This window comes from Triticum aestivum, chromosome 1D (genome assembly GCF_018294505.1).
Source record: "Triticum aestivum cultivar Chinese Spring chromosome 1D, IWGSC CS RefSeq v2.1, whole genome shotgun sequence".
NCBI lineage: Eukaryota > Viridiplantae > Streptophyta > Magnoliopsida > Poales > Poaceae > Triticum > Triticum aestivum.
In genome coordinates, this window is record NC_057796.1 from 483,039,648 (window position 1) to 483,061,782 (window position 22,135).

Here is a 22,135-nt window from a genome sequence, read left to right on the forward strand (position 1 = left end):
ATGTGGTGCACCCCTGCAGGGAAGTTTATCTATTCGAATAGCCGTGTCCCTCGGTAAAAGGACGACCCGGAGTTGTACCTTGACCTTATGACAACTAGAACTGGATACTGAATAAAATACACCCTTCCAAGTGCCAGATACAACCCGGTGATCGCTCTCTAACAGGGCGACGAGGAGGGGATCGCCGGGTAGGATTATGCTATGCGATGCTACTTGGAGGACTTCAATCTACTCTCTTCTACATGCTGCAAGATGGAGATGACCAGAAGCGTAGTCTTCGACAGGACTAGCTATCCCCCTTTTATTCTGGCATTCTGCAGTTCAGTCCACTGATATGCCCCTTTACACATATACCCATGCATATGTAGTGTAGCTCCTTGCTTGCGAGTACTTTGGATGAGTACTCACGGTTGCTTCTCTCCCTCTTTTCCCCCTTTCCTTTCTATCTGGTTGTCGCAACCAGATGTTGGAGTCCAGGAGCCAGACGCCACCGTCGACGACTCCTCCTACGACACTGGAGGTGCCTACTACTACGTGCAGCCCGCTGACGACGACCAGGAGTAGTTAGGAGGATCCCAGGCAGGAGGCCTGCGCCTCGTTCGATCGGTATCCCAGTTGTGCTAGCCTTCTTAAGGCAAACTTGTTTAACTTATGTCTGTACTCAGATATTGTTGCTTCCGCTGACCCGTCTATGATCGAGCACTTGTATTCGAGCCCTCGAGGCCCCCGGCTTGTATTATGATGCTTGTATGACTTATTTATGTTTTAGAGTTGTGTTGTGATATCTTCCCGTGAGTCCCTGATCTTGGTCGTACACATTTGCGTGCATGATTAGTGTACGGTCAAATCGGGGGCGTCACAAGTTGGTATCAGAGCCGACTGCCTGTAGGAATCCCCCTTTCCACACTCCTTGGCCGAAGTCGAGTCTAGACATTACAAAACTTTTACTAACATGGCTGTGTGTCTTACGGGCCCACGTCGCCATTGGGTGGTACTAGGATCTTTTACTCCTCGACCTTTACTCTGGGACTCTGAACTCTCTTCTACTCGGGTTAAACGAATTTACTAACTTTAACACTAGGATCCCGTGACCGCATTCACCCCAAAGTTGGATAAGCCATAGTTGTTTCTTAGAATAGTATTTTGGACAATTCACACACTGCCATTTGACTCCTTTGAAACGTCTTTGCTTTCAGATGGAACCCACGAGGCAGGTCGTTCGCCACACGATGGCCATTGGTGCCTCGGGATCACCTGCGGTGCTAGCTGAGATGATGACCTATCTGGGTTATCGCTGGCACCCTGAGTACACCGTCTACAAGGAGTACCAGGACTTTAACCAGGAGCAGTACCGTGCCATCGTCCACCTCTACTCTCGGGAGTACGACTCCACTACTGTGCTGCACACCGCACATGGTGTTGGTGTGACCATCGATATGGCTGTCCACGATGCTGCCTATGCTGCTCTGACACGTCTTCGTGGAGAGTATCGGGAGTTGGACACCTCCCCTTTCAGGCATATTGCTATCACATCTAATGTTGGTGCGGAGGGATACTATACTGCTGCCTACTCCACTGTCACCCGAGAGCCCTTCTACCATCAGAACCTGGTTCTGCATGCTGATGGGCTGGATCGAGCTAACCGAGCTCTTCGCCACGAGATGTACACCACCCGTCAGCACCTTTACCGTGCTCTGACGCTGCTGCACCCCTTTGTCCGATCTGGACAGGTACCGCGTACTGCGATCTACCCAGCCAGGACCGTGATGCCCCACGGTGTCAGTTGGCCAGAGGTGGGAGGCTACTCCCCTGCACTTGGTCCTCTTCTGCCACCTGAGCGTCGGGCTCTACACCTGAGTATCCGCGGCCCCCAGTCTGCTGACGTGGAGGGCTATCCATCTATGATCGAGCACTTGTATTCGAGCCCTCGAGGCCCCTGGCTTGTATTATGATGCTTGTATGACTTATTTATGTTTTAGAGTTGTGTTGTGATATCTTCCCGTGAGTCCCTGATCTTGGTCGTACACATTTGCGTGCATGATTAGTGTACGGTCAAATCGGGGGCGTCACAACAATAATGAAGCCAAAAGATGCAAAGTTAATAATGATACTGCAACTTATTTGTGGCACTGCCGTTTAGGTCATATTGGTGTAAAGCGCATGAAGAAACTCCATACTGATGGAATTTTGGAATCACTTGATTATGAATCACTTGATGCTTGCGAACCGTGCCTCATGGGCAAGATGACTAAAATGCTGTTCTCCGGAACTATGGAGAGAGCAACAGATTTGTTGGAAATCATACATACAGATGTATGTGGTCCGATGAATGTTGAGGCTCGTGGCGGATATCGTTATTTTCTCACCTTCACAGATGATTTAAGCAGATATGGGTATATCTACTTAATGAAACAAGAGTCTGAAACATTTGAAAAGTTCATATAATTTCAGAGTGAAGCAGAAAATCATCGTAACAAGAAAATAAAGTTTCTACGATCTGATCGTGGAGAAGAGTATTTAAGTTACGAGTTTGGCCTTCAGTTAAAACAATGTGGAATAGTTTCACAAATTCATGCCACCTGGAACACCACAGCATAATGGTGTGTCCGAACGTCATAACCGTACTTTATTGGATATAGTGCAATCTATGATGTCTCTTACCAATTTACCACTAATCGTTTTGGGGGTTATGCATTAGAGACAGCTGCATTCACGTTAAATAGGGCACCATCAAAATCCGTTGAGACGACGCCTTATGAACTGTGGTTTGGCAAGAAACCAAAGTTGTCGTTTCTTAAAATTTTGGGGTTGCGATGCTTATGTGAAAAAGTTTCATCCTGATAAGCTCAAACCCAAATCGGAGAAATGTGTCTTCATAGGATACCCAAAGGAGACAGTTGGGTACACCTTCTATCACAGATCCGAAGGCAAGACATTCGTTGCTAAGTATGGATCCTTTCTAGAGAAGGAGTTTCTCTCGAAAGAAGTGAGTGGGAGGAAAGTAGAACTTGATGAGGTAACTATACCTGCTCCCTTATTGGAAAGTAGTTCATCACAGAAACCAGTTTCTGAGACACCTACACCAATTAGTGAGGAAGTTAATGATGATGATCATGAAACTTCAGATCAAGTTATTACTGAACCTCGTAGATCAACCAGAGTAAGATCCGCACCAGAGTGGTACGGTAATCCTGTTCTGGAAGTTATGTTACTAGACCATGACGAACCTACGAACTATGAAGAAGCGATGGTGAGCCCAGATTCCGCAAAATGGCTTGAGGCCATGAAATCTGAGATGGGATCCATGTATGAGAACAAAGTATGGACTTTGGTTGACTTGCCCAATGATCGGCAAGCCATTGAAAATAAATGGATCTTCAAGAAGAAGGCTGACGCTGATGGTAATGTTACTGTCTATAAAGCTCGACTTGTTGCGAAAGGTTTTCGACAAGTTCAAGGGATTGACTACGATGAGACCTTCTTACCCGTAGCGATGCTTAAGTCTGTCCGAATCATGTTAGCAATTGCCGCATTTTATGATTATGAAATTTGGCAAATGGATGTCAAAACTGCATTCCTGAATGGATTTCTGGAAGAAGAGTTGTATATGATGCAACCAGAAGGTTTTGTCGATCCAAAGGGAGCTAACAAAGTGTGCAAGCTCCAGCGATCCATTTTATGGACTGGTGCAAGCCTCTCGGAGTTGGAATAAATGCTTTGATAGTGTGATCAAAGCATTTGATTTTATACAGACTTTTGGAGAAGCCTGTATTTACAAGAAAGTGAGTGGGAGCTCTGTAGCATTTCTGATATTATATGTGGATGACATATTACTGATTGGAAATGATATAGAATTTCTGGATAGCATAAAGGGATACTTGAATAAGAGTTTTTCAATGAAAGACCTCGGTGAAGCTGCGTATATATTGGGCATCAAGATCTATAGAGATAGATCAAGACGCTTAATTGGACTTTCACAAAGCACATACCTTGACAAAGTTTTGAAGAAGTTCAAAATGGATCAAGCAAAGAAAGGATTCTTGCCTGTGTTGCAAGGTGTGAAGTTGAGTAAGACTCAAAACCCGACCACGGCAGAAGATAGAAAAAGAATGAAAGTCATTCCCTATGCCTCGGCCATAGGTTCTATAAAGTATGCCATGATGTGTACCAGATCTATTGTATACCCTACACTGATTTTGGCAAGGGAGTACAATAGTGATCTAGGAGTAGATCACTGGACAGCAGTCAAAATTACCCTTACTGGAATAAGGATATGTTTCTCGATTATGGAAGTGACAAAAGGCTCGTCGTAAAAGGTTACGTCGATGCAAGTTTTGACACTAATCTAGATGACTCTAACTCTCGGTCTAGATACATATTGAAAGTGGGAGCAATTAGCTAGAGTAGCTCCATGCAGAGCATTGTAGACATTTGCAAAATACTTACGGATCTGAATGTGACAGACCCGTTGACTAAAATTATCTCACAAGCAAAACATGATCACACCTTAGTACTCTTTGGGTGTTAATCACATAGCGATGTGAACTAGATTACTGACTCTAGTAAACCCTTTGGGAGATGGTCACATGACGATGTGAACCATGGGTGTTAATCACATGGTGATGTGAACTATTCATGTTAAATCACATGGCGATGTGAACTAGATTATTGTCTCTAGTGCAAGTGGGAGACTGAAGGAAATATGCCCTAGAGGCAATAATAAAGGAGCATGGCAATCCTAATGAGGTGATCTCGTTAATCAAATGACAACTCATGTCTATGGCTAGGAAACATAACCATCTTTGATTAACGAGCTAGTCAAGTAGAGGCATACTAGTGACACTCTGTTTGTCTATGTATTCACACATGTATTATGTTTCCGGTTAATACAATTCTAGCATGAATAATAAACATTTACCATGATATAAGGAAATAAATAATACTTTATTATTGCCTCTAGGGCATATTTCCTTCACTCCCGTGGTTTGTTCACCTTAATTTTTGGTGTAACGCTTTGGTCATCATACGACTAGAATGTGATATGGCCTCGCATCTTCTTATTCTCTAAGGCTGGACCACTCGTTACTTTCGATGGTCGAGACTAACACCCCTGCCATGCTAGACTTGTGAGTTCTTATGATGACACCTTGATGAAGACGGTTTCACACAAGAATAAAAAGACATAAAACTCCATTCATATATTGATGTGATCATTCTAGCCATTGTAATTGGTGAAGCTACAAATATTGACTCAAGTCATGGTAGGATGTTGACACGCAATTGGTGAAGCTACAAATATTGACTCTGATTAATCTCGATGTAACCTTTAATTTTAACGATGACCTCTGTCATTGTTTTGTTTCAGTTTATTTGTGAATCTACAAACTACGGAGGCATGAATCTGGTAAGGAACCCCCCAGTCAGCGACCGGTGTTGAGAGTTTGGGCCACGCCGCGCCGTCGCGAGGGTTTGGTTTTTCAAACCTTACTCATCTCTGGACACAGACGCACGCTAGTTTTTCCTTATGCAATACAACAATTATTATTCATTTATGGAATATATACATGACAAGCTCCTCCTGCAGTAGACATGCTAGACTTTTTTTCACCAACGCCGTTGTTTGCTACATAAAAGAGTGATGTTGTTGAGAATCAATCTTAGCTGTCAGAGGAGATGATCTCCATTCTTAGTCTGTATCAGTCGGTTACCCTTGTCTCCCATGAACCCCCGGCACCAATTACCACGGATCGAGGCCAAAGAACACTTTTTTCTTCCCCTTTTACCATGCTAGGTTTGCGGGTTCCTAATGATGGCGTCTTGAAGATCAAGACAGTTTCACACGAAAATAAAAGACACAATACTTCACTCATTTTACTCGAGTCATGCAGGACATTGCGATGTAATTGGTGAAATATATATGACAATTCCGAAGAATCTCGATGTAACCTTTAAGTTTATCTGGAATGCTTGTCGTTGTTTACGTTGCAGTTTATTTCACCCAATGTACTTTTATCGTGTTTTTGAGATAATATATATCTCATTCATAGAACAATGAGTAAAATTCAAGTCACGTAGACACCAACCTGACGAAACTAGAAAGACAACAAAACCTAGCAATACCCCAAAAGACTCCAGCCAAGAAAGATAATTACAATCAAGACCGAAGAATCCAATGAGGTACTACAGTGGCCACCAAAGGAAAAGAGTACAGAACACTTATTTACCCAAGTTAGACGCGGCTCCATCGCTGATCTGCAACTTATTGAATCTCCAAAATAATTCCCCAAAGACGAAGCCATTGTCATTGAAAGAATCTGTCGGGGGCAGCACCCTGAACACGCCATCATACTCAAGATGTGAAACCCCCATGCGACTACATCGGAGAAGGAACCAGACCCGCTATCCTCCACCATCTTGCAGCTGCCGTCGACGTAGATCACCATCGGCACCTGCCCTTGAACAACCTCTCCTGCTCTGCACCGATGCCTGAGCAAACGTCGTCCCAACGGCAAAGCCCGAGGACACAAATCCGCCACAAGGATGCCATCGCATGCCTGGACAGACTAGTTCCCAAATCCATCACCGACCATAGAGCATAATGCCCCGTCAGGGAAGGAACAGACCCTGAAGACTTGTCGCACTTCCATGAGAAGAAAAAGAACTGAACTTGTTTGTATTTTCGCCGTTTTCGAACCAATAAAGTCGAATAGATTTCCGATGCAAAAAATCCGAATAAAAACATCCATGGTCGATATAGACACGTATGTATGCGCATTGTCGTCTGATAGACGGTGTATATTCCACGGACTCCACCCGCCCCGCCGAGTATAACAACACAACATATAATAAGTAAAATGGAAAAACCTTATACAAACCATAAATAAATAAAATAAACACGTTGATGGACGGTGTATATTTCACGGACTCCACACGCCAACAACAATCATCAGGACACAAGCTGTCCAAACACGATGAATGAATTTGGAAAGAAACACATACCGTGTGTTTGGCAAGGAAGGAAGGAGAAGGGCCCAGCTGTCGGTGGGAGGAGAGCCCGGGCCGGGGGTGCGGCGTGCGGGAGGGGTTTTCAAACCCTACTCCTGCTCCGCTCCGACACAAGCCACGCCCACGCACGGTACGCAGCAGCACACAGGACTCTTTCCCCCTTCCCAATCCAGCCACCACTATTATTTTTCCAGCAATATATACTCCAGCTCCCCCTCCTGCGCTAGGCTAGCTTCCTTCGTCCGTTCGTCCGAGGGTGCGTGGCGTGTGCGTGTGCGTGCGGCGATACGACACACGGGACTCACGCGCGGCGGCGGCGGCGGCGGCGAGCGAGGGTTTTGCCTGCTGCTCCCCCGACGCGGCGGCGGCGGGAGTAGCCGTCGGATCCGGAGGGAGGGGCCTGCAGCGCCATGAGGGGCGGCGGCCGGGGAGGAGGGGGAGGCGGGGGCGGCGGGAGGGGGCAGCGGGAACAGCAGGCCCGCGGCGCGGCGGCGGCGGTGGCGGGGGACGGGGCGGAGATCCCGCCGGCCTCGCGGAAGCTCGTGCAGGGGCTCAAGGGGATCCTCGCCGACCGCACCGAGGCCGAGATCTACGCCACGCTCCTCGACTGCGCCATGGACCCCGACGTCGCCGTCGAGCGCCTCATCTCCCAAGGTACCCTCGCCTCCCCCCGCCCCCCGTGCCTGGAATTCGCCTCGTGTATTCGCAGTGCCTTGTCGGTCAGCGCTAGGGTTTGCAGCCGATTGGCGTGCGTGCGTGCTAGTCCGCGCAGCTCGTTACTGATTTCGTGACGCTCCCTTGCGGCTGTGACTCCCAGCGTGGACCCTAGCTGTCGCGCTAGCATCCTATCGCCTGGCAATCTGGAGCGGATTTCTGACACGACGATGTAGTGTAAGGCATGTGATTTGTATGTATGTATGTATGTATGCATGTGCTGTTAGTTTGATCCAATGCGGATTTGCAGTGTTCAATAATGAGGAAAGCAGCTTTGATTTTGCTGTGTGAGGAAGCATCAGCTGTGGTGCCTCGTGATGTAAGCAGGTCCAGTTTAGTGGCTTGATCTGTGTGCTCCTGCACTCTTAAGTGAGTTGCATAAATAGGATATAGTTGGTCCAGGTAGATTATCCACATTTAATATCTTCGTCCATGGTTGACTTATGTGGCTCTTGTGTAAAGGCTGCACATTGCATTGAGGTTGTAGATAGTGTAGAAGCTTTCACTTGGAGATTAATTTGGCATTTATTGTGTTCTGAGTGTTATATACATGCATTGATTATTGCTGCATCATTCCTTTTGTTCAAAAGAGTGGCAGTTAATTTGTGTGTTTGAAACTAGTACATTTGGTAATCTTTTTATTCTTGGGAATCAAGTCTATTAACTCACTAGAGACGATGACAATGGCCTATCTTTGCAGTAAGAGCCGAGGGGAAGATTCTCCTCTTCGTTTGTTTCTGTGGATCATACCTGTCCTATGCTCATGCTTTATCTAATGATTACCTACACATATGATATTTTTCTACACAAGCAACTAACTATATGTTGGCAAGTTATCTAACTCTATTGTCATGTTTGTTCAGATCCCTTTCATGAAGTGAGGAGAAAGCGTAGCAACAAAAAGGAGGTCAGTACATAGAGAATCCTGAAGCTTCAAAGAATAAAAACTTTGTTGGGGATATTCTTCAGTGCATTTTTGGCATTTCTGTTGTTTAAGTATGCCACTTGCTCGTTCTCCTGACAAACTCTTATCACCTGCAGGTAAAAGCTCCTCAGGAAACAAGGTCTCGCCCATTCTATAAACCTGCATACCGAGGTTCTAAGGTTGGTTTGGATCGAGGTGGACGTGGTTACTCTGGTCCAGGAGGTAACGTGCTAACTTCTGTATTGTGATATCATAATGAAGTTTGATATTGTACAGTCAACTCATTTTGTGTATGTTATCAACATGACAACATATGAGCAGACTCAACTGCTAGCGCTAAAGGTCCTATCAAGAAGGAAACAGAGTTACTTCCACCACCAAACACATCAACCTCTGATGCTGTCAAGGGGAGCAATCCTATGGAAACAATTTTAGAAGCTGGGTATGTAAATACTGATTATATTAGTTAATTTTTTTGCTCCTAGTTTCGTTGCACTTCTTTAGCAGTTCTGTTATTCTCTGTTGTAATTATTGATCGATTGATTTACGTAGTGTCTGATCCATTCTTCTCTTAGGAAAATCAAGTAGAACAAAATTACATCACATGTTTCTGTAGTTTATTAACTGTTAAGCACCGTTAGATGATTTCACCCTTGTTAGCTTTCTTCCTAGATAAGGAACATAGCCAACCCTTTGTTGCAACACTTGGTACAAGGCTGATAACAGAGCGGGGGAGGGGGTTGGCCTTGGCAGGACCATGATTCATTGTGCATGCTTGATTCTATAATTTGACGATTAGGGAGAGATGGACCATTTGCTCAGAGCTGCCCTGTCTTCTAATTTTCATTTTATCTCTGCATTGTACATGTTTGATTTTTCATGTTCTGTGTTTTCAGAAAAATTATGTGTGTTTCTATCAGACGTTTAGAACCATTACAAATTGGAACAGTAGCTTTTTTAGTTTTTATATGATGCACAGCTTCACTCGCTTGTTTATACATTGTATGCTAAGACTACTTGGTAATGCAAGTACATAGCTCGAGGACTTCCTTGGCAGACTTCCTAACCTTTTGTGCTTTTGTTACCAGTAATTTAGCTGATGCGAAGTCTACCAGTTTCCAGCCTCCGCAAGTGCAGCATGGTTGGGGTGGGGTGCCAGGGCGCCCTTCTTTGGCTGAAATAGTGAAGATGGGCAGGCCTCAAGCTAAATCTGGGGCCAGACCGGTTGCAAATAATGCTGCCAAGCCAGCTGTTGGTGGTTCAGTCGCTGCCAATGCAAATCTTAACACAGTTTTGCCGTCAGAAGGGGACCGTGTCATAGCTGAGAAATTACCAAATGGCACTATTCAGTCCCCCTCTGTACCTAAGGAGGACTCTGTTGGCATATTACCTCCAGGACAGGGGTCTGATGTGCCAGAAGGCATTGGTGCTGCTTCCGCAAATGTGAGTGCACCAAGATCATTTACCCTGGAGGTCAAGAATGACGGCGCTGGAGATGCCAACGAGCAAACTAAGGAGACAAGTGCAAGCAATGCCACTGGCCTAACATCTCCAGGACCATTATCCCCGTCTGATGAAGGCACGGTCTTGAATAATGACATGATAGAGAAAACAGATGGCTATCTCTCTGATGAACATTCATTTGAACACAACCAAAGTAAGTTATGAAAGATGTCATTTACCTCTTTGTATCTGTACTTTCATTTGTGCCTATGTGAAGATCTGTTATGCTAGGACATGTTGGAGTTACTATTTCTGTATGACCCTGAGCTGTTTTTATTTTTTGATGCATGTTTATTGCCTATTATCAGCTCACCCACAAACAAGCATGTCTTACCTACCAAACACAAGGTTCAGTGTGATGTGGTACATCAAACCCTGATTTTTGTGCCTCTTTTCTGAATTCTTTTTACCTTGGGTCTCCCGGACTGTAGATCTTATGCATACCTCCTTTTGTATTTCATGTTGCATGCTCCCTCCTTGTCTAACTGACCAGAATTCCCTGTCTTTCTAGTCACTTCTCTTTTGTTAATTATATAGATCGTCTTTCTCAATTTTAATGATTTCATCCTTCTAGATGCAGATTCAAATGGTGATATGTCTACTACAGCGTATCAGTTGGAAGACTTGACCATACATGAGGAAAACAGACCAAAACCATCTGATGATAACCCAGCTGTAATAATCCCAGGCCACCTCCAGGTTTCCAATGCTGATTTTGCGCACTTGACATTCGGTAGTTTTGTGTCTGGGACACTCGATGCATCATGCTCCATGATGCCTGCCAATAGTGACGTGGAGGTCGCAGCAGTTCCTGATAACCAGTCAGGGGACCAATGTGATGTCAGGTATGAATTTCTTCATCAAATTCTTTACGCCCCTTTCATCATGTGAAGTCCTTCATTTTCAGTATCTCCACCGTCTTCCATCATGTGACATTTTTGAGTCCTTCATTTTCAGAATCCACGAATTTGAAAACAAGGAGACAGTAACTCCTGCAGCCAACGAGTACATTGCTTCTGCACCAGATAGTAATGCGGAGAATCCTGATATTACATCAGCACAACAGTCTGATGTGGGAAGAGCTGATTTACTGGATGTTACAAACAACACCGAATACAATTTATCATCTGATTATGCCACGTCAAGTGCAGTACAACCAGAGCCTACTGTGCAGACTTATCTGCAGGACAATCGTCAAATGCAAAACATTTCTCCCCTCTCTAACTTCATGGTATATGCTTATTTCTTATCTTGGTTTACTTTATAAGAACTTCCATTGGTATGTTGTTATTTTCCATATATGTACATGTAAATTTCGAGTTGTGATTATTTTGGTATATCACATCTACCACCATGTTGATACAAAATGAAGAAACCAACTACCTGACCTAATAGTGGATAAAAATGCCCTGGTGCAAACTGTATTAATTGTATTTGCTAACCAGTGATTCCAAAATGCAGTTAAAAAAAGTCCTGCTCTGGCTTCATTCTCATTGACAAACTTGTTTTATTACTTGCAGCAAGGAAATATGCCAAATGGCCTATTGCCACCAGCAATGCCGCCTTTCCGTGAGTTGGATCCAGCATTCTCGCTGCTGCTTACTAACCCTCCATTGGCTACAATGGTTCATGGTACACCACAATCGTCCGTGAACAATGCAACTGTTTCTTCACAGCCACAAGAGGTATGAACACTTAACTGAATCATGGATTAGACAACAACTCTTTTGAGAGTAGCCATGTGTTACAAATTCTATATGTACGAATTCATTCTGGTAAAAGGGTAAAATATATTTGTTTGGTGAGGAACATGGGTTAGTTGTATACAGTTTTGCTTGCTGCACTCTAAAATGTGCCTGGAAGTTGCAGCCTGCAAGCAGGATAACTCTTGCTTACTGCTCTTAGTGCAGCTATGCTGCATGTTAATTGTTAACTATGCCCAGAGTGTTAGCAATCAATTTTTTGGTCATGTTTGGTCAAATCCTGTTGTAGTTACATCTGCCTCGTGCTTTATTTTGTTCAGTTCTGTGTCTTATGGCTAGCAACACTTACATTTGTGCCTAATTCTGCGTGGGCATTTTTTCTCTAGAGAGCTAAATTTTAGCTGTATTACTCATTAGGATTTTATTATGCTGTTATTTGTGTTACTGAAAAAGCTGCAATCTGCTGTTCTCTTGTTACGTTAGATGTTCAGTTTTCTTAGTTATTTCTGCAGCACCATTCTAATATGGTTTGTTCTTGTAGAATGTTAATCAAGGTGGTTTATCCAACCCACAGTTGACCCACTCTCAGGGAAGCACCGGCATTGCTCCAGGTCCTCCTCTGCCTCACCATCTTGCTGCCCTTCATCCCTATGCTCAAGGAGGGCTTCCCCTTGGATATGCAAACATGATCGGATACCCATCTTTGCCGCAAAGCTATGCGTATCTCCCGCCTGCTGCCTATCAGCAAGCATACATGAACAGTGGTCTATTCCACCAAGGCGCAGCTGCAGCTCCCAACTCGGGCGTAAAATACCCAATGCCACAATACAAGAGCAATGTTCCTCTTGGGAGCCTTCCACAGCCAGCCTCGATGCTCTCCAACTATGTTGGAGGTTTCGGGACTGCAAATGGCATGCCTCAAAACTTTGCGCTGAACCAAAGCAATCCATCGGCAACCACAGCTCCTGGGTTTGATGGAGCAATGCCCTCCCAATACAAGGATGGAAACCCCTACATGTCTCTACAGCAGGTAAGAGATTCACACAAGAGTGGGGGAACTAGATTTATATTAGGAAAATTGTATGATTGCTAACTTCCATGGTTGTCTCTGCAGGGCGAGAACCCTGCAATGTGGATGCATGGAGCTGGTTCGCGAGGAATGCCACCTCTTGCTGCCAACCCCTTGTATGGCTACCAAGGGCAGCAGGGCTACCAGGGGCAGCAGGGCCATCAGGGCGGCCTTAGGCAGGGGCAGATGCCGTCGCAGTACGGCGCAGCGCTCGGGCAGTCGCAGCCAGGCCTAGGACCCGAACACCGAAACCCCAGCGACGGAAACTTAAGTGCTGCCGCCGCCGCCCAGGCTAACCAAATGTGGCCGAATGGCTACTGATTCAGCCCCACCCCCCTGTCAGTTGTCCTGAATAGAGATATAGAGTTGGTAGCTACTGTGAAATTTTGGAAAGAGGCCCGTGAGATGTGTTCCAGCATGTTCAACCTGTAGTGTTTCCTAGGGACCTCGGCTGTAGCTCAACTTTTATTTTCAGATCAGATAGAAAAGAACGGTTTATTGTCTGTCTGTTTGTTCTTCTTTCTATTTTTCTGTTGTTTATTACATATATTGTGTAACAATAAACCAGAAAATATCTATCTAACAAAGCAGCACCAGTAACTTTTGAGGAGGCGGAACATGAGCTCTGTCTGTGTTTCCTGCTCGAAGTTGGCAAAAAAGTTTACAAAGTGAACGGATTGTGTAGGAGATTTTTAGATTTTTAGAAAGTTCACACCATTGCCAAAGTATAGTTATGCAATTTATGTTCTGCCGGCTAGGCTAACCAAATAAATTTGGCCCAAGTCAAACTCCGTATTAACATCTAGAACGTCAAATTAGTCTTGAGAGATTTCCAGTTACGAGTATGAGAACCTAAAGACATGAAAATTCTTTTTTGCTCACACGAATGATCATGGAAGCGTCGACGTCCTCTGAGGCCTTCAGCTCCAAATGCCCCCTCCGGCGGGCCTACCTGTGGAGGCGGCGCCTCCTCAAAGCTCCCGCCCCTGCTTGGCCACCAGGAAGTGCTTCCGGGTGATCTCGGCGCTGGCCATGGCCGCGGCCTTCCTGACGAGCACGACTTGAAGATCTGCAGCCGCGACCTCGTAGCCCGGCGGGCCGTGGAAGAGCACCCGGCTCCATACCCAAAAACTCCAACATCTCCGGGTGCTCCACCGCGTACTGCTGGAGCTCCAGCTTGACATCCTCCCACGAGACCTTGGGGACCTCCACCAGCCGATGGCTTGGTCACCTCCTTGGCGTGCACGAGGTCGTCCATGATGACGGACATGCACCTCCACGTCGATGGTGGTGTCCGCTTCGAGGTCGATGACGTCCATCTTGCGGATGCGCTGGAATGCTGCCTCGCAGCAGAGCGCGGCGAGGTAGGCGCCGACGAAGCCGTGCCCGTGCGTGTCCTTGCCAATGCGCTCGAGGTCGACGTCGTCTGAGAGCGGCATGTCCTTGGAGTGGATGCGGAGGATCTCGAGGCGGCCGACCTCGTCGGGGCGTCGGGCACGCCGATGTGGATCTCCTTGTCGAATTGCGGCGGTTGGTGGCGCCGATGGCCATGACCTGCGCGCGCGAGCGGAGCCCGTCCATGAGCTTGACCAGCTGGGACACGGCGCGACGCTCCACCTCGCCGTGCGTCTTCTCGCGGTTGGACGCGATGGCGCCTTGGCCTCGGCCTCGCCGTACACCTTGGCTAGGTTGTCCTCGCTCTAGCCGGCCATGGCCATCTTGGACACGATCTCCGGCCCCGATGACGACAATGAAGTTGGCGCCCGACTAGGAGGCGAGAGCAGCGCCTTGCCGGTGCCGGCCGGGCCGAACAGCAGGATCCCCTTGGGGGGCTTGACGCCGAGCGTCCTGAACAGCTTGGGGTGGCGCAGCGGCGGCTTGACCAGCTCGCGGATCTGCGCAAGCTGCTTCCGGACGCTGCCGACGTCGAAGCCCGGGCCGTTGAGCCTCTCCCCGTCCTCCCGCTTGAACGGGTTGGCGTCGTGGCACACCGGCCGCCATGATGACGGACACGTCGGCGTCCGTGTCGACGACCTTGAACTCCACGGCGTGCATGTTGCCGTGCACCACGAAGCGGTCGCCCCTGCGGACCGGCTTGCGCGCGTCCTTGAAGTAGGCTGAATTTTGTTAGATTTTTATTAATGACCACAGTGTATCGGATAGCCTTAGTTTTCCCGACAATGCATCTAATTATGTGCAAGAGTTGATGCAAAATAATTTAGTACATGCTTCAACGCCTTATAATCTTAGCAGCATGCATCATGTGTATTCGAGCCCTCATGCATCAGCAACCCTACAAATTCATGTGCCAACGAACAACATGATGAGTTTGGTTAATCAATTTGAAACATCCCATATTAAAACTAGTAATAGCATGCAACAAAAATTTCGTTGTTTTATTCATCGACAACTAATTCACAATAGGCGAGTCCATCTTTAAACATGCCGATGGACCCATTATTGTAGCCTCTGGTACACCACCTAAACAAGTGCAAAGTTTCAACAACTCATTGCCAAAAGAGTCCCATATCATCGGTGACAATCAGATGAAGAATTAATGGATTGAAATTGAGGAGAAAAAGTGCTCAAATGCCATAGCGCCCCCTCATACAATGCAAAATTTCTTCATGCCAACTTATGTGTATTACAAGTGCTCGAATGTGATAGTGTTAAGCTTGAAATGCGGGCATTCCGATGTGGTGCCATTGCCGACGAGCCTACCTAAAGGGCCATGCTTCCCTAGAGCTCCTCCCCCACCCACCGCGGCCATCGGAGGCGAGGAGGAGCGGCGAGATCGCCAACATAAGAGCGAGGAAAGAGGATGCGCCTGTTTCACCTCTTGCGTTCTCTCAAGAGTTTATTTCTTTGATCTTGCTGAGTGTTTTTCTGAATGTTCACACAAAAATGTTGCAAGCTCGTCCAAATTGTCCAATTTCAGTCAGGCCGGTCAGGTTAAACAAATATAGATTTAGATTTTTCTTTTTTTTGAGGAAAAAAAAAGTCTTTTCTTTCATCACATAACTAATTGACTTCCAGCTTGGCTTTTTCAGGTGGAAAAATAATAATATTCGCTCCCGGAATCCCCCAAATTCCCATTTTCCTCTCAATCTTCCCAAAACTCAACCGCCCAACCGAACTCCGTCCACCGGCGGGAAGCCACCGCGCCATGGAAGAGGGCGACGACACCGTCAGCTTTGACCTGGAGCCCGCCGACGAGCTTGCCGCTCGCCGCGAGAGCGAGCCCTGTGACGCCGCGTGAGGGGGAGCGTGACACCGAGGCTCCAGCGCAGCCGCCTCGGCACGACCAGGCGGTCATCGGCCCCTCCAACGGCATCACCGAGTGCGACGTCGAGTCCGACGAGGTTGCCGCTCGGCGCGAGCACGAGGAGCGCTCCAACGCCGCTCCCCTCGTCGTCCTCCAGCGCGAGCTCGATGGGGCCCCACCGCAACCGCCATCCTTTCTCGCGTCCTCCCTCAACCCGCATGCCAGGAGCTTCACCGGCCCCTCCAACCTCAACCACGCCGGTCAGCGTGTCATTGCGTCCTCCCTCAACCCCCACGCCGACATCTTCCTGCAGCGCCCGCGCATGGAGTGCCACCCCGGCGATCTTGTGCCGCGCGTCCGCCGGCGCGCCACCATGCCTATCCTCGATGGTGATGACCTCAGCCAGCTCAGGGCATACCATGCGCACAAGGTGTTCGACCCGAATTTTCAATCGGAATTTACTGCTGTGTGGTGCCATAATTGGAAGGTTGAGTCGAACATGCTCTCTTACCTATTGAGCCAAGGACGTGCCGCCATTGTAGCTTTTGACCTTGAGTATGCCGCACCGAGACCCATGAACCAGCAGCGAGGGGCTCTTCAAAACACGACGGACTGGTATGACCGCTTGCAGAATTTGGTCAATTCTGGTGACGTTGTGCAAGTTGGGATTGCAATTTTGTTCAGTGAGGGCGAGAACCGGCTGCAAATTCTAGAAGTGAACTTGCTATTCGATCAAGGCCAACGAGAGTATAACCCAGGCACACTTGAGTTTTTGTTGAGCCATGAACATGACCTGGACAACATCGCTGCAGAGGTATATATCCTGAACTAGTCACGACATGGTTCAGAGTTCACTCGGGCAGGCTGAGAGAAGCAACTTGGCTGATGTATCAGGGGGAGCAAGATGTAGGGTTTTTGCTATGAATTTTTGCCACAAGATGTAGGCTGCCATCTGAAAGGCATCGTTTCTCAACAGATTTTAGGTCACTGTTGCCCATGTACTATGATATCCGAGTTTTAGCATTGGACTTGGCAAGGATTGAAACTGAACGAGGACTGAGCTTGGATACATTAGGTGCCCGAATTGGCACCTAATGTATCCGCCAGCATGGCACATGCCGATCCCCGACGACGATGACGCCCACGAGGTGTTCAACCTGAATCCTCAACCACAATTTAGTGCTGTGTGGCGCCATAATTGGGAGGTGGAGTCGAACAGGCTATCCTACCTCCCCAGCCAAGGCCGCGCCCCCATTGTTGCTTTTGATCTTGAGACGGTCCAAGCAAATTTGGGGCCTGGGGCGGATTGATAGTTTTATGCCAAACTTTTATACTTGTTTATTTTTTATCTTACTACAATACAATATTAAGAAGTATAATTTTAATGTTAGTTGATATAGTTAATCACATAATTTAGTTGGTACAGTTAACCAATGCTCTTGCTGTGAGTAGTAATGTATATGCATGACCCGTCACTTTGTGTATGCTAAATTTAAATTAAGTGATGTGACATAAATTTTCTTTGAATTATTTTTGTGACAGTTGAAAAAAATAGCATAATGCGCACCTACATATTTGTCTGAATGTGCCTATGTTCATGTAGAGTTTATTTTATTAAATAACATGTGAGAGGTTTCTAAAGAATAATGTCTAACTAATATTTTAGTAGTGATTTCTAGCGTGTTATTAGGTGTGCATATTTCTAGAATCTATAAACTGTACCATTTGCAAATTTGCTAATGTTAGATACCGTAATGAATTCAACATATGCATGGTATTGAAAATAGTCACAGACGAACGTAACATATCGCTGATTCAGCTATGCGTACCTACAATTTATTTATTTGATATGCTCATCTATACATTTGGTTCAGTCTGGTGTGTACAAATAGCTCATGCCAGTTTCTAAAATATAACCTTTTGTACATATTAAACTTAGAATCTATCGAAGCTCATTCTCACGTATTAGATTCACTATAGCCTATCAGATTGGTTGTTAGTTTGATTTGATGTTGATTTTCTCCTGTAAAATTACAATTTTATTTTACATGTTTGCAATAATATTTTGAACATAATAAATATTATGACTTAATAGATAACTAGAAGCGTAAGCGCGCTTCGCTGCGCCGCTTAGGCTGTGGCAATTTGTCTAGTGTGTTTGCATGCTCTCTTTTTCACCAGGAATCTTCTGTTGTGGTGTACGAGTAAAACGCTGAATTTACGCTGAATTTCGTCCTCTCTATTTTGGGTGGTTTGTAAAAAGCGCGCTTTGTTGTTGTGCAAACATGGCATGCACTGAGTCCAACACATATTTTAAGAAGGAGAAGGCCCTCTTAATTTATTGGAGAATGAAATTTCCAACCTAGATGCTGGTGAGTTGGTCGTGGCAGCACAACATTAATCTAGATGACACAAAAATATAGCTAATAAGAAGAGAATATAGACAATACAGGTTGTGAAAAGGTGATCTCTCGTGGCGTGACAATCCAATGCTCTTTAATCAGCTTCAACTTCAGTACATGGACCGGAGGTCGGGACAGTAGCCCTTCGAAACCCTGCCACTTCGAGTCCTGCATGGGAGAAGGGTGATAAGGTTTTTGGGGAGCGCTCAGTGCGACTACTGAATTCTTCATCACAGACGCCACGGAAGCCGATGACCACTTCCCCAATGACGACTTCTTCCCCAACGTCGACAACCTCTTCGACGACATGTGCGACAACGTGAACGCTAACACCAATGCTACAAACGCTGCTCAATACGTGTTCATGTCTTTTCTGTTCAAGATCATGCTAGAGTTTCTTGTTCTAGCATTTGTCGTAGATATGTTTTGTTCATATTCTATACTTCAGATGATATTTGCATACTCTATATTAGATTGCATGACTTGTCCTATCACTGCTATTATAGTCATGTGTTATCTATTGTTTCTGTTAATAAAATCTTATGGTAAATTGCCCATATTTCTAACATCTTTTTCAGGTAATCCTACGTGTACATGGCTGATTGTCTTGTGATGTCTAGTACACAACTTATTCTTGTAGACTCGTGTTGGGCCTCCAAGCATTGAGTTTTGTAGGACAGTAGCAATTTTCCCTCAAGTGGATGACCTAAGGTTTATCAATCCGTGAGAGACATAGGCTGAAGATGGTCCCTCTCAAACAGCCCTGCAACCAAATACAAGAAATCTCTTATGTCCCCAACACACCCAATACAATGGCAAATTTTATAGGTGTACCTGTTCGGCGAAGAGATGGTGATACAAGTGTAGTATGAATAGTAGATATAGATTTTTGTAATCTTAAAATATAAAAATAGCAAGGTAGCAAGTGATAAAACGAAGCACAAACGGTATTGCAAAGCTTAGAAACAAGACCTAGGGTTCATATTTTCACTAGTGAAATCTCTCAACAGGGCTAACATAATTGAATCATATAACAACCCCTCAATGTGCAACAAAGAATTACTCCAAAGTTCTTATCAAGCGGAGAACATAAGATGATTTTTTTGTAGCATACGAAACCACCTCAAAGTTATTCTTTCCGATCAATCTATTGAGCTATTCCTATAAGTGTCACAAACAACCCTAGAGTTCATACTAAAATAACACCATATGATACACATCAATCAACGTACTTCTTCGGTGGCATGGCGGCCGGCCGGCTGGGAGGCGAGCGGGAGGGAGATTGGCGGGAGGAATGGAGAGAATGGGAGGGAAGTGGTGAAGGAAATATGCCCTAGAGGCAATAATAAAGTTATTATTTATTTCCTTATTTCATGATAAATGTTTATTATTCATGCTAGAATTGTATTAGCCGGAAACTTGATACATGTGTGAATACATAGACAAAACAGAGTGTCCCTTTTATGCCTCTACTTGACTAGCTCGTTAATCAAAGATGGTTAAGTTTCCTAGCCATAGACATGTGTTGTCATTTGATGAATGGAATCACATCATTAGAGAATGATGTGATGGACAAGACCCTTCCGTTAGCTTAGCATAATGATCGTTTAGTTTTATTGCTATTGCTTTCTTCATGACTTATACATGTTCCTCTGACTATGTGATTATGCAACTCCCGAATACCGGAGGAACACCTTGTGTGCAATCAAACATCACAACGTAACTGGGTGATTATAAATATGCTCTACAGGTGTCTCCGATGGTGTTTGTTGAGTTGACATAGATCGAGATGAGGATTTGTCACTCCGTGTATCGGAGAGGTATCTCTGGGCCCTCTCGGTAATGCACATCACTATAAGCCTTGCAAGCAATGTGACTAATGAGTTAGTTGCGGGATGATGCATTACAGAACGAGTAAAGAGACTTGCCGGTAACGAGATTGAACTAGGTATGATGATACCGACGATCAAATCTCGGGCAAGTAACATACCGATGACAAAGGGAACAACGTATGTTGTTATGCGGTTTGACCGATAAAGATCTTCGTAGAATATGTAGGAGCCAATATGAGCATCCAAGTTACGCTATTGGTTATTGACCGGATATGTGTCTCGGTCATGTCTACATAGTTCTCGAACCCGTAGGGTCCGCACGCTTAACGTTCGATGACGATTTGTATTATGAGTTATGTGATTTGATGTACCGAAGTTTGTTCGGAGTCCCGGATGAGATCACGGACATGACAATGAGTCTCAAAATGGTCGAGAGGTAAATATTCATATATTGGAAGGTTGCATTCGGACATTGGAACGGTTCCGAGTGATTCGGGCATTTTTCCGGAGTACCGGGAGGTTATCGGAACCCCTCGGGGAAAGATATGGGCCTTATGGGCCATAGGAGGGAGGCTAACCAGCCCACAAGGGGCTGGTGCACCCCCCGCAAGGGAGGAGGCCAAATTGTACTTGGGAAGTGGGCGCCACCCCCCTTTCCTTCTCCTACTCCCTCTCCTTCCCCTTTTCCCCCTCCGGTAGAAGGAAAAAAGGGTGGGGCCGAATCCTACTAGGACTGGAGTCCTAGTAGGACTCCCCTCTCCCTGGCGCGCCCCTTGTTGGCCGGCCTCCTCCTCCCCTCCTTTATATACGGGGGCAGGGGGGCACCCCAAAGGCACAACAGACAATCTCTTAACCGTGTGCGGTGCCCCCCTCCACAGTTTTACACCTCGGTCATATCGTCGTAGTGCTTAGGCGAAGCCCTGCACCGATAACTTCATCATCACCGTCACCACACCATCGTGCTGTCGAAACTCTCCCTCGGCCTCAGCTGGATCAAGAGTTCGAGGGACGTCACCGAGCTGAACGTGTGCAGATCGCGGAGGTGCCATGCGTTCGGTACTTGATCGGTTGGATCGCAAAGATGTTCGACTACATCAACCGCGCTACTAAACGCTTCCGCTTTCGGTCTAGGAGGGTACGTAGACACACTCTCCCCGCTCGTTGCTATGCTTCTCCTAGATAGATCTTGCGTGATCGTAGGCAATTTTTTTGAAATACTACGTTCCCCAACAGTGGCATCCGAGTCAGGTCTATGCGTAGATGTTATATGCACGAGTAGAACACGAAGAGTTGTGGGCGATAATAGTCATACTGCTTACCAGCATGTCATACTTTGATTCGGCGGTATTGTTGGATGAAGCGGCCCAGACCGACATTACATGACCGCGTTCATGAGACTGGTTCTACCGACGTGCTTCGCACATAGGTGGCTAGTGGGTGTCTGTTTCTCCAACTTTAGTTGAATCGAGTGTGACTACACCCGGTCCTTGTTGAAGGTTAAAACAACACACTTGACGAAAAATCGTCGTGGTTTTGATGCGTAGGTAAGAATGGTTCCTGCTAAGCCCGTAGCAGCCACGTAAAACTTGCAACAACAAAGTAGAGGACGTCTAACTTGTTTTTGCAGGGCTTGCTGTGATGTGATATGGTCAAGACGTGATGATATATAATTTGTTATATGATATGATCATGTTTTGTAACAGTTATTGGCAACTGG

General features: G+C 46.0%; 1 protein-coding gene and 1 pseudogene across 2 annotated transcripts; one reads left to right on the forward strand and one right to left on the reverse strand.

Moving 5' to 3' along the window:
• The first annotated feature begins 7,220 nt into the window (after nt 1-7,220).
• LOC123183259 (uncharacterized) lies at nt 7,221-13,583 on the forward strand. Of its 2 annotated transcripts, none has more exons than XM_044596032.1 (10): nt 7,221-7,659; nt 8,583-8,626; nt 8,761-8,866; nt 8,966-9,086; nt 9,733-10,301; nt 10,728-10,992; nt 11,105-11,378; nt 11,668-11,832; nt 12,392-12,880; nt 12,965-13,583. In XM_044596032.1, exons 1-10 carry the CDS (start codon nt 7,416-7,418, stop codon nt 13,238-13,240), a joined length of 2,553 nt encoding a protein of 850 aa, XP_044451967.1. In that variant the 5' UTR covers nt 7,221-7,415; the 3' UTR covers nt 13,241-13,583. The 2 variants fall into 2 exon arrangements, with proteins under 2 accessions (XP_044451967.1, XP_044451966.1); XM_044596031.1 differs by having other exon boundaries at nt 7,223-7,659; nt 10,722-10,992.
• Nucleotides 13,584-13,890: 307 nt separating this feature from the next.
• LOC123161228 (cell division cycle protein 48 homolog) lies at nt 13,891-16,605 on the reverse strand (annotated as a pseudogene).
• Between the last annotated feature and the right edge of the window lie 5,530 nt (nt 16,606-22,135).

Excerpts from the sequence above, each read along its gene's own strand:
- LOC123183259 (XM_044596031.1), top strand. The coding sequence starts at position 7,416 with ATGAGGGGCGGCGGCCGGGGAGGAGGGGGAGGCGGGGGCGGCGGGAGG. Across the intron at positions 11,379-11,667 it reads CTCCCCTCTCTAACTTCATG|CAAGGAAATATGCCAAATGG; the intron begins GTATATGCTTAT and ends TATTACTTGCAG. Across the intron at positions 12,881-12,964 it reads CCTACATGTCTCTACAGCAG|GGCGAGAACCCTGCAATGTG; the intron begins GTAAGAGATTCA and ends TTGTCTCTGCAG.